Source organism: Mobula hypostoma, chromosome 12, assembly GCF_963921235.1.
Source record: "Mobula hypostoma chromosome 12, sMobHyp1.1, whole genome shotgun sequence".
In the NCBI taxonomy this organism is placed as follows: Eukaryota; Metazoa; Chordata; class Chondrichthyes; order Myliobatiformes; family Myliobatidae; genus Mobula; species Mobula hypostoma.
This window is the reverse complement of record NC_086108.1, coordinates 103321393-103333732: the sequence shown is the minus strand read 5'-3', so window position 1 is coordinate 103333732 and position 12340 is coordinate 103321393. Positions and strand designations below refer to the sequence as shown.

At 43.9% G+C, this 12340-nt stretch overlaps 1 protein-coding gene across 1 annotated transcript in view; it reads right to left on the bottom strand.

The window, feature by feature from the left end:
• ak5 (adenylate kinase 5) overlaps positions 1-12340 on the bottom strand; it is a 76252-nt gene that overhangs the window by 19825 nt on the left and 44087 nt on the right. Inside the window, exons 7-10 of the mRNA XM_063065056.1 lie at positions 8917-9007; positions 6350-6426; positions 3763-3805; positions 1616-1651 (exon numbers count right to left, since the gene is read on the bottom strand). Coding sequence (XP_062921126.1) covers positions 1616-1651; positions 3763-3805; positions 6350-6426; positions 8917-9007 — 247 coding nt within the window. The remainder of the gene's footprint in view (positions 1-1615; positions 1652-3762; positions 3806-6349; positions 6427-8916; positions 9008-12340) is intronic.

The following is a 12340-nucleotide window of genomic DNA, read 5'->3' as shown; positions in this document are numbered from 1 at the left end:
GTACAAGGGCAGAAAATGCATGAACTCTTAAACAGCATTCTCTTCTTCCTCACCTTTTCTCCTCGGAGCGACGGAGGATGAGCGGTGACCTGATGGATGTGTATAAGATAATGAGAGGCATTGATTGTGTGGATAGACAGAGGCTTTTTCCCAGGGCTGAAATGACTAACATGAGGAGGCATAGTTTTAAGGTGCTTGGTAGTAGGTACGGGGGGGATGCAGAGGTAAGTTTTTCCACACAGAGAATGGTTGGTACGTGGAATGGACTGCCAACAAAGGTGGTAGAGGTGGATACAATAGGGTCTTTTAAGAGACTCTTAGATAGGTACATGGAGCTTAGAAAAATAGAGGGCTATGCGCCAGGGAAATTCTAGAAAGTTTCTGGAGTAGGTTACGTGGTCAGCACAACATTGTGGGCCGAAGGGCCTGTAATGTGCTGTAGATTTCAATATTCTCTCTCTCTCTCTCTCACACACAAACACACAGACACAATGCCACAGGAACTCAGCACAGCAAACTATAAACAAAACTTCAGCAATTCATGTTGGTTGTTTGGTTGTTCACGCAAAGAGATTCTGCAGATGCTGGGAATCCAGAGCAGCACACACAGAATGGTGGAGAAACTCATCCGGCCAGGCAGTGTCTACGGAGATGAATAAACAGTTGATGTTTTGGGCCAAGACCCTTCATCACGACTCATTTTGCCTTTCAGCCAAACTGGTCGATGATGACCAAGGTGCCCATCCCAGCCAGTCCCATTTGTCAGCACTTTGCCCATTACCTTCTAAACCCTTCCAATTCATACACTGTATTTAAATATTGTTATTGTAGTAGCCTCAGCCACTTCCTCTGGCAGCTTGTTCCACACAAATGCCACTCTTCGTGTAAAAAAAAATGTGTCCCTCACGTTCCACTTAAGTCCTTCCCCACTCACCTTAACCTTTTGCCTTCTAGTTCCTGATCCCCCAAAAGACTGAGTATATCCACCCCATCTACCCGTCATGATTTTATACATCTTCAAGATCACCTGTCAGTCTCCTACACACTAAAAGATCTGGTCCTAATCCATCCTCTCCAAACTCAGTTCCTTGAGTTCTTGCGACATCCTAGTTCATCCTTCCTGCACTCTTCTCACTTTAACAACATCTTTTCTGTGGTGGGGCACCCAAAGCTGAACACAATACTCCATGTGGCCTCATAACACGATGTACAACTGCACTAGCTTCCATATTCTCACTCCATTCTGGGAAACGAAATTCTTCCGAGTTCCCTCCAAATGTCCTTGGTTAACCATATGTGTCAGAAAGGCAAGACTTTCTGCTGTTGAAATGGTTGATTGGATCCCAGCTACAGCACACAACACATATTTCTAAGTCACAAGATGCTGGAAATCTTGAGCAGCACACACAAAATGCTGGAGGAACTCAGCAAGTCAGGCAGCATCAACGGAGAGGAATGAACAGTCGACATTTTGGACTCAGACCCTTCATCAGGACTGGAAAGAAAAGGGGCAGAGGCCATTTCTATGAATATGCTGGTGGATACTCTGGCAGGTGTAGAGCCACAGGAGGGTTGGAAGGGAACAAACAAGCACCCCGCTCTGAATGCAGCTTACCGATAACAAAGATGGTCACTGTCTTCTTCACATCTTCTGCAAGAAAAAGGCACATTGTTTAAAGAATTGTTGGCAAAGGCTGTGTTTCTGAACAGGTTCTATTAGTACTTAACACTTCTGACCGTGAGGCTAAGCACAGCTCCAATGCCATATTTAAGTTTGCTGATGGCACCACTGTCGTAGTCTGAATCAAAGGTGATAATCAATCAGCATGGAGAAGGGAGATTGAAAATCTGGCTGAGTGATGTCACAACAACAACCTCTCACTCAATGTCAACAAGACCAGGGGGCTGATTATTAACTGCAGGAGGAAGAAACCAGAGGTCTGTGAGACAGTCCTCATCGGGGGATCAGAGGCAGAGAGGGTTAATAACTTTAAATTCCTGAGTGTCATTATTTCAGAGGACCTGTCCTGTGCCCAGCACGTAAGTGCATTTACGAAGAAAGTATGGCAGTGCCTCTAATTCCTTAGAAGTTTGTGAAGATTCGGCATGACCTCTAAAACTCTGAACTTCAAAGGGGAATATATTGACTGGCTGCATCACAGACTGGTATGGAAACATTAATGCCCATGAATGGAAAACTCTACAAAAAGTAGTGGATACGGCCCAGTCCATCACAGGTAAAGGCCTCTCCACCACTGAGCCTATCTACACCGAGCTTTACCGCAGGAAAGCAGCATCCGTCAGCAGGGACCCCCACCACACAGGTCATGCTCCCTTCTCACTGCTGCCATCAGGAAGAAGGTACAAGAACCTTAGGATTTACACCACCAGGTTAAGGAACAGTTATTATCCCTTAACTATCAGGCTCCAGAATCAAAGGGGATAACTTCACTCAACTTCACTCGCCCCATCACTAAACTGTTCTCACAAACCATGGACTCATTTTCAAGGACACTTCATCTCATGTTCTCGATATATTTTGCTTATTTATTTATTATCATTATTATTATTTCTTTTTGTTTTCTTTTGTATTGCAGTTTGTTGTTTTTTTGCACACTGGTTGTCCACCCTCTTAGTGCGTTCTTTCATTGATTCTATTACGGTTACTGGATTTATTGAGTGTGCCCACAAAGCAGTGAATCTCAATGTTGCATATGGTGACGTATATGTATTTTGATACTAAACTTACTTTGAACTTTTGAATTTGACGTTTGTTAAGTTGCTGCTGGAATGCAAGCAAGTGCAACAGTCAGTCTGTGCCTGGCACGATCACACAAACAGCCAATTCATAATGACAATAAGTAACTTGCAGTCCACTTTGAGTATTGTGTTTACTAGATCTAGAGGTCATGGGTTAAGGGCAAAAGGTGAAATGTTCAAGGGGACCTGAGGGGGATCTTCTTCAGCCAGAGGGTGCTGAGCGTGTGGAATGAGCTGCCAGTGGAAGTGGTGGATTTGGGTCTGATTTCAACATTTAAGAGAAGTTTGGATAGGAACAAGGACGGTAGGGGTATGGAGGGTGATGGTCTGGGTGCAGATTAATGGGACTAAGCAGTATAATAGTTTGGCACAGCTGAGATGGGCCGAAGGGCCTGCGACTGTGATGTACTGCTCGACGACTAGGTCTCTTAAACTAAAAACGCAAGTAAGTGGATGGGCCTGTGAGAGAGTTTGGGCTATAAAAGGGCAGAGGAATAGGACCTGAGACTCTGCGATGGTGGAGATCTTGAGCAGCACACAAAAAACACTGGAGGAACTCAGCAGGTCAGGCAGCATCTATGGAGGAGAATAAACAGTCGACGTTTTGGGCTGTGACCCTTCCTCAGGACTGGGAAGAAAGGGGGAAGAAGCCAGAATAAGAAGGTGATGGGGACAGGATAAAAGGAGGAATAGGGCTTGATGGGATTACTGTGTTGGAGGCCAGCAGGGACTCTGTGGGCCGAATAGCCTTTTCTATGTTAGTAAGAGGGGTTTGCTGCAGTGGTGACATGAGGAGGGGAACAGATTTCACAACGAGTGGTTTCTTTCTGCTCTCGCGTCACTTTTATTCCTGGTGACTGGAGCGTTCATCATCTTTTTAAAATCAGACATGGGCCAACATACCACAGCTGCTGGCGTGCATCCCCCCACCCCCCACAATCTGCTGCTGTCCTCACCCAACACATCCAGCCTTCCTCTGTGACTGCAAGCTTCAGTACTGACCTTCTGTTTTACTGTCCTCTGCTGCAGTAGGCACTTCATTCATCTGGTGAACGAAGGGAAATGGAAAAATCTCATCAAAGTCTCAGGCATTGCACAGGTCTGGGGTCACAGAGCTACTGAACACTATACAGTACATACATTTTCCTTGAGGTTTGTTCATCTCTGCACTGAACTGAGGCTGTGGTCTGCAACTAACGGGCTCCTGCAGGGACAACTGTATTCGGGACTCACTTTTGTGATCTTCAGCTCCGAGTGTTATTTGCTTACTTTTATCGTTTGCCTGCACATTGGATGTTTAATGGTCTCTTTTAATAGGTTCAACTGGGTTTATTTCTTTTGTGGCTGCTTGTAAAGAGATGAATCTCCAGATTGTATATAGTATACATAGTTTGAAAATAGATGTACCTTGAACTTTGAGTCAAGCAGTGACCCTAACTCTTGGCCTGAGTTTTGGGTGGTGAAATTAGTGCTGTGAATTCTTACAGGATCACTTCATTGCACTTCGGCAGAGAGACAGAGACACTGTTGCCATGCAGAAAAGGTAATAACAATTATTTCAGATGGCATATAAGAGTTGGTGATCCACCAGAGGTCTCAGCAGTCTGTTGGGCTGCGAGACGGGATGGCAGGCTAAGCAAGGTGGATACAACACCAGCTGTCTAAAGTGGACTGTGACGTATCACAGACACGGAACTATACAGCACAGCAATAGGCCCTTTGACTGATCTCCACCACCGCTAATCATTCCAGTCTAGACTTGTCCCATCTGCCTGCTTTTGGCCCGTCTCCCTCTAAACCTGGGGTTCCCAGCCTTCTTTAAGCCATGGACCCCTACCATTAACTGAGGGGTCTGTGGGCTCCAGGTTAGGAACCCCTGCCTATGGGGGAGGCACAGTAGCGTAGTGATTAGCACAACGCTTTACAGTGTAGGTGATCTGGGTTCAATTCCCGCCACTGCCTGTAAGGAGTTTGTACGTTCTCCCCATGACCACCTGGATTTCCTCTGGGTGCTCTGGTTTCCTCCCACAGCCCAAAGGCCTACTGGTTGGCAGTTTAATTGATCCTTGTAATCAGGTTAGGATTAAATCGAGGGATTGCTGGGCAGCGGGGCTCGAAGGGCCGGAAAACTTACTCTGCACTGTATCTCAATTAATAAATGAATAAACCTTTTCTATTCATACACCTATCCCGATGTCCTTTAAACATCGTAACTGTACCTGCCCCTATCACATCCTCTGGCAGCTCGTTCCATATACCCACCACCCTCTGTGTGGAAAACTTACTTTTCAGATAAATCCCTTTAAAATGTTTTGCCTCTCGGCCTCTAGCTTTAGACTCCCTACCCTGGGAAACGTCTGTGATCATTAACTTATCTGCGCCCCTCCTGATTTTATGAACCTCAGTAAGGTTGGCCCTCAGCCTCCTGTGGTCCGGGGAACACGATCTCAGGCCATCCAGCGACTCAGGAGAACGGGGCGCTGCGGTAGCGCAGTGGCTAGCACGACACTATTACAGCTCGGTGCGCTGGAGTTCAGAGTTCAGTTCTGACGCCGTCTGTAAGGAGTTTGTATGTTCTCCCAGTGACTGTGTGGGTTTCTTCAAGGTTCTCTGGTTTCCTCCCACATTCCAAGGACATACCGGTTAGTAGGTCAATTGTTCATTGTAAATTGTCCTGTGATTAGGCGAGGGTTAAATAGATGGGTTGCTGGGGGTACCATTCATTGGGCGGGAAGTGTCTGTTCTGTGCTGTATCTCTAAATAAATCAAAATCTCCTTATAATCCAAACCCTCCAAAGACTCGTGAATCTTTTCTGTGCTGTCTTTACCCATGGCGTTGAGTCATAGAGTTAGAGCATGGTCCAGCACTGCCAAAGGCCCTTCGGCCCTTCATAACCATGCCAAAACACACGAGTTTCTGCGGATGGTGAACATTTTGAGCATCACTTACAAAATGCAGCAGCAACTCAGTCCTGACGAAAGGCTTTGGCCTGAAACATCAACTGTTTATTCCTCTCCACAGATGCTGCCTGATCTGCTGAGTTCCTCTGGCATTTTTGTGTGTGGTGTCCATGTCAACCATGGTACGTATCTATGCTAGCTCCATTTCCTGACAATTAGTTCATGGGCTTCATGTGCCTTGGATCCTTTGGATGATTTTGCCCTGTTTAGCCCAAATCCCCCCAAACACAGGGTTTCCAACCTGGGGTCCATGGTTAAAGGCTCTGTGGCACAAAAAAGGTTGGGAACCGCTGGTTTAAACCTTTCCTGTCCAAATACCTGTCTATATGCCTTTTAAATATGATAATTGTACCTGCCTCTACCAATTCCTGGATCCTGTGTGATCCAGGAAGCATATTTCCTTCTGAAAAGATTATAATGAACTGGGCTTTTCTACAATCCTATATTTTGATGGTTAACATTACTAATGCCAACCTCCAGATAATAACCCTGGAATTTAATCCCGTACTCACTCTAGTGGGAGGAATGCGATTCCAAATGTTATTGTCTTTCATAAAACACAGTAAATGGAGGTGGTGTAGGGAGGGGAAATAGGTGAGGAGAAACAGATTTAACTGAATGCTGTTACCTGATCTTCAAACTCTGAGTCATCACCCACAGAGTCAGTGGAGTCTGCCAACAAACTGAGGTCAAGTTCACTGGGCCCTGGTACATTAGAAGAAGATGAAGATGAGAAGATGAACAAAGAAACATCTGCTCCTTGATGCCATCTGTTATGTTTTGCAACTTCAAAACATAAAACTAGTTGCAATAAAAGGATGGGAGTCTAAAATGACATGAACTGCCTTCTTCTTCCTTTGACTTTTAATGGCAGTTGGCAGTCCAATTTAAAGGTGCATTAATGCCACCAACTGGACTGGAGTGTGGCGTAGAGAATTGGGAAATAAGACTCTCACTGCTACTTTTTCAATGGAAGCTAAATTTCCCCCCAAAGCCCTATAGATTGTACGTAGTGAAAGACAATGCTGTGAATTAAATTCAAGTCACTCCCATAACTTAAAGTTTTTAAAGGAAAACTATCAACCCCCAAAGATTTCTTTTAATCTTATTTGTTTCACACTGTAATAGTATATGTTCAATTGTTTCATAATGATGACAAAACCTACACACCCCAGAATAATGATTCCCAACAAGATATGAGGAATAGTATGCCCAATTCTAAGTCAAGTCAATATAATTCTTTTCCTCCTTGTTTTACCGCCTTCTCCCATAAGCCCAAAATTTCATGTATTCTTTAACGGTATCTCCCCTTACGCCCTTTATCCTACTAGTCTTGCCATAAGCCCTTAAATCTTAACTCTACCAACCTCTTGGCTTGTGATTTGCTGTTGAACTTTTAACAGCTTTTTTTTAGCTAAACAATCAACCCACTCATTCCCCTCAACACCTCTGTATGCAGGGACCCATAAAGAAAAGACATGTAAACCAATACTTTGAATATGAAATAAACTCTGAAGAGCTTGCAACAGTAAATCTGACCTTCTGCTAGAATGACCTGTTTTAAGACTCATCAAAACCGAAAAGGAATCTGAACAAATTACAACTTTGCAAGGACAAATTTCCTCCACCCACTGTAAGCCCAAAATGATGGCCATCAATTCTGCTGTATATACTGATAAATGGTTAGTAAGAAGTTTCTCTGTTGTTACTTGTAATTCAGGCACAAGAACAGTCACACCAACATTCCCAGTTAAAATATGTTTTGAACCATCTGTAAAAATGGTTAACATATCGTAATAATTTTCCATAATGTAGTGATGAACCAACAGATTCTCAGGCATAAGAGTCCTTAGACTTTATTAAATTATGTAACCTCAAGTGACGAGAGTCTTAGTTTGTGTTTTACTTTCAGTGAAACATGCAAATATCATGTAGTAGCACCATGAAGTATGCAATTCAGTAATTTTTTATACTTAGGCTATAAGACAAGGGAGCAGAATTAGGCCATTTGGCCCATCGAGTCTGCTCCACCATTCCATCAGGCTGATTTATTATCCCTGTCAATCCCATTCTTCTGCCTTCTCCCTGTCACCTTTGATGCCCTCAGTAAACAAGAATATGCTTTAAATATACGTCTCTATATCTATTTATCATTGTACTGCTGCCATAAAGTTAACAAATTTCATGACATATACCAGTGATATTAAACATGATTCTGATTCTGATCACTTGGCCTCCCCTTAAACATTTCACCTTTCACTCTTAACCCATGACCTCTAGTTCTAGCCTCACCCAACCTCAGTGGAAAAAGTCTGCTTGGATTTACCCTATATGTACCCCTCACAATTTTATATACCTTGATCAAATCTCCCCTCATTCTCCTGTGGTCTAGGAAATAAAATCGTAACCTATTGAACCTTTCCCTTTTATTCAGGTCCTCAAGTCCAGCCAACATCTGTGTAAATTATTTTTGCAATCTTTCAATCTTATTCATATCTCTCCTGTTCTCACAGACTTCCAGCCGTGATCCTTCTCTGATATCTAGCTGCTGCTGTACAAGTGCAGGTCTACTTCTTCTAAAACTTAAACCTTGACCAGAAAGAGCTCCCATCTCAGAGCTGGAGGACTTGGGTATGCCACAGAAAACTGTGAACCTCTCTCTCCTCCACCCATCCCCTCCCCCTTCTCTCTTCTTCTGTTCTCCATCCTGATTTCCCTCTTAACGCTTCTCTTCTCCTTACCTACTCATTACCTCCCTCTAGTGCCCTTCCTCCTTCCCCTTCTCCCACGGTCCACTCTCCTCTCCTATCAGATTCCTTCTTCTTCAGCCCTTTACCTTTTCCACCTATCACCTCCCAGCTTCTCACTTCATTCCCCCTCACATGGTCTCACCTATCACCTTCTCCTCCCCCAGTCTACTTATTCTAGCTTTCCCCCCATTCCTTTCCAGTCCTGCAACACTGATTCCTTATTCCTCTCCATAGACGCTTCCTGACCTGCTGAGTACCTGCAGCATTTTGTGTGTGAACCTTCACTGAATTGTTAAAGTCTTACCTTGTGATCGAGGATTGTTATTTTAGACTCAGGGTCAGCATACTGTCAAACAATGTCACATGTCCTTCCCTGTCTGCCTCCTCCTCCTCTCCCTCTTTTAAGCAGCGTGAACACGAGTAATACCCAGGTCTGTCAACCTACCTGCCACCGGGTCCTTGGTGGGGAACAGCCTGTTATCCACTGCAACTGATAAATCATAAAACACCTCCTCTTCATCTCTGCCTGCGTCCAGCTGGGTAGAAATTGGAAGGCAGTGATCAGCGGTGTCCCATGTCCGACATTAATTACTCAGAGTTCAATTCCATATTCAGAAACCTTATGTTGTGAGTTAAATTAGAGTCATTGATTATACAATACAAAGACAAGTCCTTAAGTTCAAGTTCACTGTCATCTGACTGTGCATCTATACGGCCAAACAGAACAACATTCCTCCAGACTACGGTGCATTCACAATACGCATATCACACACAGCACAGAAAACAAAAGTATTTCAAAATAAGTTAATGAAATATAATTCACAATGTATGTGAAATGCACAGGTATATATCAAACAGTTTGTTGTCTTCTGCACATTGGTTAAACACCCAAGTTGGTGTGTTTTTCATTGATTCTGTTATGGTTATTATTCTATGGATTTATAGAGCATGCCCGCAAGAAAATGAATCTCAGGTTTGTATACAGTGACATATAAGTACTTTGATAATAAATTTTCTTTGAACTTTAAACAGCTTGCAGTCTTAGTGACAAGACCTTGATGGTAGTAGGGTATTCATTAGTCTCACAGACGAAGGGAAGAAGGTGTTACCTTGTCTGGCAGTCCTAGTCCTGATGCTCCTGTACCTCCGTCCTGACTGTAGTGGGTCAAAATGATTGTGGACTGGGTGGTAGGGATCCTCAACAACACCTCAGGCCCTTCGTATAGAACACTTTGGATACCACTCGTCCATGCCAACCAAAATGTCTGTCTGAGCTAGTCTCCGCTGCCTGAATTTGGTGAATAGTCTCCAAACCTCTTCTGTTTGTTTACTTTTCTGTTCATGTCTTTTAAATGTACCTGTTTCTACCACTCCCCCGGCAAATCGTTTCATAAACCCGCCAAGCTCTGTGTGAAAATGATGTCCGTGCTGTATTACTCTGTAAAGCAATGTAGAAGGTTGCATTGTGGTTACAGTAACATAGCGATTAAGTTATTTATTGGCTTGATCTGGGAATATGAAGCACTGGTAGCATTTTTATAGCAATGGTGACCATGAGACAATCAGACTGTACATATACACCCCAAGAACTGCAGTGGCTCAGTGGTGAGCATGAGACAATCAGACTGTATACAATCGCCCCAAGAACTGCAGTGGCTCAAGATGGCGGCTCACCACCATCCTCTCAGAGCAACTAGGGTTGAGCAATTAACTGCTGGCTCATCTTGTGAAGTACATACCCACTCAATGAGTAAGAAAATCCACATGTTTCATTCAACAATTCAACAGTGTGGTACCCTAGCAAATTTCTACAGATGTGCCGTGGAGCACATTCTGACTGGTTGCCTCACTGTCTGGTATGGACAAGATCTGAAAAAGCTGCAGAGGTTTGTAGACTCAACCAGCTCCATCATAGGCATAACCCTCCCCACCAACAAGGGCATCTTCAAAACACAAGGCGGCATCTATCATGAAGGACTCTCACCACAAAGGACATGCACTCTTCTCAATACTACCACCAATGAAGAGGTACAAGAAGTCTGAAGACACACACTTAATGTTTTAGGAACAGCTTCTTCTGGGGAGGGGAGGAGAAGATGGTGGCGCGACGCAGCGCGCACGGCCGCTCCGAATTGATATCGTATTTGTTAAATAGGGGCCGTGCACAATCCTGATTCGATGGAGACGGACGTGAAAAGCATGGAGGAACATCTGGAGAAACTTCTGAAATGCCCGCTTCACTGCCGCTGCTACTGTGCGATCGAGAATCTCCGGAGGGGAAGGCCCCAAATCCTCGGCTTTGCCTATTGCTTGTTGCCGGGGCTGGGGTCGAAGCGCTCAGCAGAGATGGTGCTCGGTGCTTGATGTCGGAGGGCTGGTCGGAGGCTCAAAGTTTTCAGACGGACTCGAAGTCGGACCGAGGTTGGTGCTACCAGGATGCTGCATCGGCAAGTTTGCGGCGCTGGAAGCTCATGGCAGGGAGAGTTTCTCCCTTCAACTGTCTGCGTGAGATGATGGGACTTTCGAGAGACTTTGAGACTTTTTTTTACTGTGCCATGGTCTGTTCTTCATCAAGTTACGGTATTGCTTTGCACTGTTGTAACTATATGTTATAAATATGTGTTTTTTGTAGTTTTTTAAGTCTTGGTTTGTCTTGTGTTTCTATGATATGATTCTGGAGGAACAAATTGTATAATTTCTTAATGCATGCATTACTAAATGACAATAAAAGAGGACTGCGTGTCCTCATAATCTAATTTAATCTAATCTAAATAATCTAATCCGCCACAATCAGATTTCTAAATGGACAATGAACCCATGAACACTACCCCACTATTTGTTCTCTTTTTTTACGACTTATTTATTTTGTTTCTATTTCTTATTGTAACTTACAGTAATCTTTTTATATATTGTACTGTACTGCTGCCACAAAACAACAATTCTCTGACATATGTCAGAGAAAATAAACCTGATTCTGATTGTGGTTTGTAATGGCACAATAAACACCAATTAATTTCCCTACTTGAACCATTATGGTTCTTCGAGCATATGTATACAAGTTGGCTGTTGTATGCATTGGCCCTGGAGAGGCTCCAGAGGAGGTTCTCGGGAAAGAAAGGGTTAGTGTAGTGGACAGCCGTTAGCACGGTGCTGTTACAGCTGGGGGTGTCAGAGTTCCAACAAATAAATAAATAGCATTTGATGTCTCTGGATCTATACATAACAGGTGGGGAGAAGGGGAAGAAATATGAAAAGGCCCAGATAGAGTGGATGTGGAGAGGGTGTTTCCATTAGTAGGAGAGTCTAGGATCTGAGGGCACAGCCTCGGAATAGAAAGATGTCCCTTTGGAACAGAAATAAGGAGGAATTAGCCAGAGGGCGGTGATTCTGTGGAATTTATTGCCACAGATGGCTGTGGAGGCCAGGTCATTGGGTGGATATAAGGCAAAGATTGATAGGTTCTTGATTGTTAAAGGTTGCAGGGAGAATTGGGCAAGAATGGGGTTGTAAAGAATCGGGCATGATTGATTGGTGGGTCAGACTCGATGGTCTTACACAGCCATCCCATAGAAACAAAAACAGCACTGAGTCAAGTCGAGCTCACAAAGTGGATCAGCCAGGCGTAACTCTGCTGTGCCTTCATTCATCTTTAAAGATTTCCAGATTAGAGGTGTCTAACTGTAGTAATGATGTTGTACTCACTTGTGTGTAGAATTACCCAGCTTAATGGAGAAATTAGTATCAGGTTTATGAGAACTATCTTGCTAGCATAAGCTTACAGAGGCATAAGCACTACAGCACAGAAACAGTCCTTTTGGCCCATCTAGTCCATGCTGAACCATTGTTCCACCTAGTCCCATAACCCTTCA